The sequence below is a fragment of the Aplysia californica genome, unplaced genomic scaffold (genome assembly GCF_000002075.1).
Source record: "Aplysia californica isolate F4 #8 unplaced genomic scaffold, AplCal3.0 scaffold00053, whole genome shotgun sequence".
Lineage (NCBI taxonomy): Eukaryota > Metazoa > Mollusca > Gastropoda > Aplysiida > Aplysiidae > Aplysia > Aplysia californica.
The window spans coordinates 878,851-881,272 of record NW_004797323.1 but is presented as its reverse complement, the minus strand read 5'-3'; the positions used below and the strand labels follow the sequence as shown (position 1 = coordinate 881,272).

The window sequence follows — 2,422 nt, the reverse complement described above, 5'->3', positions numbered from 1 at the left end:
CACAATCTTTAGCAATAATAATTGTCTATTATTTTGAACACATTGCATATGAAGAGAACTATAACGACGGCCTTATAAAGAGATCATAAGAGAACAAGGAAAACTTAGACAAATACAATTTACATTTGTCAAGCTTATCACAGACAAAAGTTAGTAAGAGTAAGATCACAGACAGTTTCGTACAATTAAAATGTTTAAGACATATCTGGCCTTCACAGTAAAACTTTCTTGACTGAAATTATACTTAACTTTGCAATCTGCAGAATAGCTATAAAAATTAAAAGCAGCGTCAAATTTATTTGGAATGCTCAAGATAAGAGCGCACTTGAAAGGTACAAAAAGAACAATGCTGATTTTTTCACATGACACTTGCTATATTATCCGTTTCTGGAGCTTTGAAAAGACGCAGAAGGAGCATCCAGCTAGAGAAGGTCGACTCGAGATAGCACCGAGCAATCCTCCCATCATGCTTCTGTCATGCTTTTTCCTGCTGGCCATATTGGCAACAGGTAGGAAAACCATTGAAATACTGTAAACCATGTAGATTATAGTAATATAGTCAATATCGATATAGTATACTAAGGACTTCTTAAGCACGCATAAAAATGTTTTACTTGTACTATATGAAATCCGGTCAGAGGATCAAGCTATTGCTATTTGAATCCTTGTCGTTTTGGTTTTGAAGTTAGATTGTCAAAACGTGTTTATAATTCTTTCTACAAGAGACAAATATATCGGAGACAAATCAATATCAAAATGAAAATCCCAGTCTTTTGCAGTGACCCTCTGTTTAAAAAAGGAAAGGAAAGTCAGATTCAACATAAAGAAGCTTTCAGGACATTGAATTATATTATTATTATTCTTCAATTATAATTCGTGTTCTCTCTGATCGTATTGAAAGAACAACAAAATGCCAACAAGCAAGAACCAGTAACTGCTATTTATCTTCCCAGCGATGTTTCCGCCCTAGATCACCAAAATAGTTCTTTAACAGGCTACTAAGCACTTCTGCTAATTTCTTCCCATACAACCTGTCAAAGGCTCACGTTTTGATGTTCACCTTACATTTTTCAGTCGGTATATCGGTGCTGTTACTAATAACCATATTATACTTCCCCTTTAGTTTTTCGTTTGTCTGTTGTACAAGTAGCTATGCGGGGTTAGCGGATGCACTGGTGTGGTTTTTACTCCTTTCTCCCTGTCAACAAACATCTAGCGCCATTATGTCTCCTCCGTCTTTTCTTCGTATGTTACTTTCCTGCTACAACTTTGATCACCGGTACTTAGCCTATAATTATAATATTATGACCTAATTATGTTGGAAGTGCCGTCGTACTTTTCTTAAAACGTTAAAAGATACAATTAATCGGGACATAAACATATTGTATTCTTTTACTTTCTGCTTGTGGCACGTTAAAGTTGCGGGTTCGGGGTCCGAGCTTTAGCTCGGTCCGACCTTGTGTCCCTGGGAAAAGCACTTTACACAAATTTCCAACTTGACTCGGTCCTTTCGGATATGGACGTTAAACTCGGAGGTCGAGGCCTCTTAAATAACGAAACAGTGTAAATAGGGGCGTTAAACCTATACGTTTTCACCACTTTGCAAGTTATATTTAGTGTTTAACAAAATTATTGTTGAGATGAAACAAAATTGATGGGGACACGAGAAAGTACTTGGATGATTACCTCCGCAAGACGTTCACATAACTTAAAGACCTCGTCTAGATCGCAAGCTTTCGTTTTTCTGACGTGTCTGAACTCCCAAAACAGCGACCCCCCGCTCTCCCCCCACTTTCCCCACTCTCCACCCCCTTTTCACCCCTACCTCCCGGACTCGACAAGACCAGCCTCAATAGAAGCCTGATTCACGATAAACCAGAGGAAACAACCACGCATAAATTTTAATTGACCACCTTTCATCCAATGAGCTCGCACACTTCGGCATTATCAGCACACATCTGCAATATATCCCACGCCACACCCTTATTATTGAAAAGACTTCAACCCAACTTGTTCTAGCGGCCACCTGCAGAAGACAATCACTTGTTAAAACGAACACTTTCCACTCCCGCCCCTCCCCCTTTAGTTAAAAAAGAAATAATAATATAACTGCCCAAGACATCTATCTAGGTCAACAACTTTTCTCCTCGACAATGGATGGCCGTCTTGGACAATGTCAAGAGTATTTGCTATATATTGCTCCTGGTATTCTTAAACTTGCTACTGAAAGAGCTCGAATTTATACTACATACGTTTAGTAATCCTGTCTTTGTTGTTGTTTTTGTTTTGTAAAGACACTCCTAATATTTTCAGTTGGTAGGAAATTTTGAACTTTGCCCGGGTGGCGGCCGAAGCCTACTCTTATCGATTTTAGACCACCAAGGGATCTTTAACGTGCGCAACTTGCACACGGGCCCTCCGA

At 39.0% G+C, this 2,422-nt stretch overlaps 1 protein-coding gene across 1 annotated transcript in view; it reads left to right on the top strand.

The window, feature by feature from the left end:
- The first annotated feature begins 326 nt into the window (after window positions 1–326).
- LOC101852226 (lithostathine-1-alpha) overlaps window positions 327–2,422 on the top strand; it is a 4,917-nt gene continuing 2,821 nt past the window's right edge. The window contains exon 1 of the mRNA XM_005092796.1: window positions 327–509. Within this exon, the coding sequence (XP_005092853.1) occupies window positions 347–509 (163 nt within the window). The 5' untranslated portion in view covers window positions 327–346. The remainder of the gene's footprint in view (window positions 510–2,422) is intronic.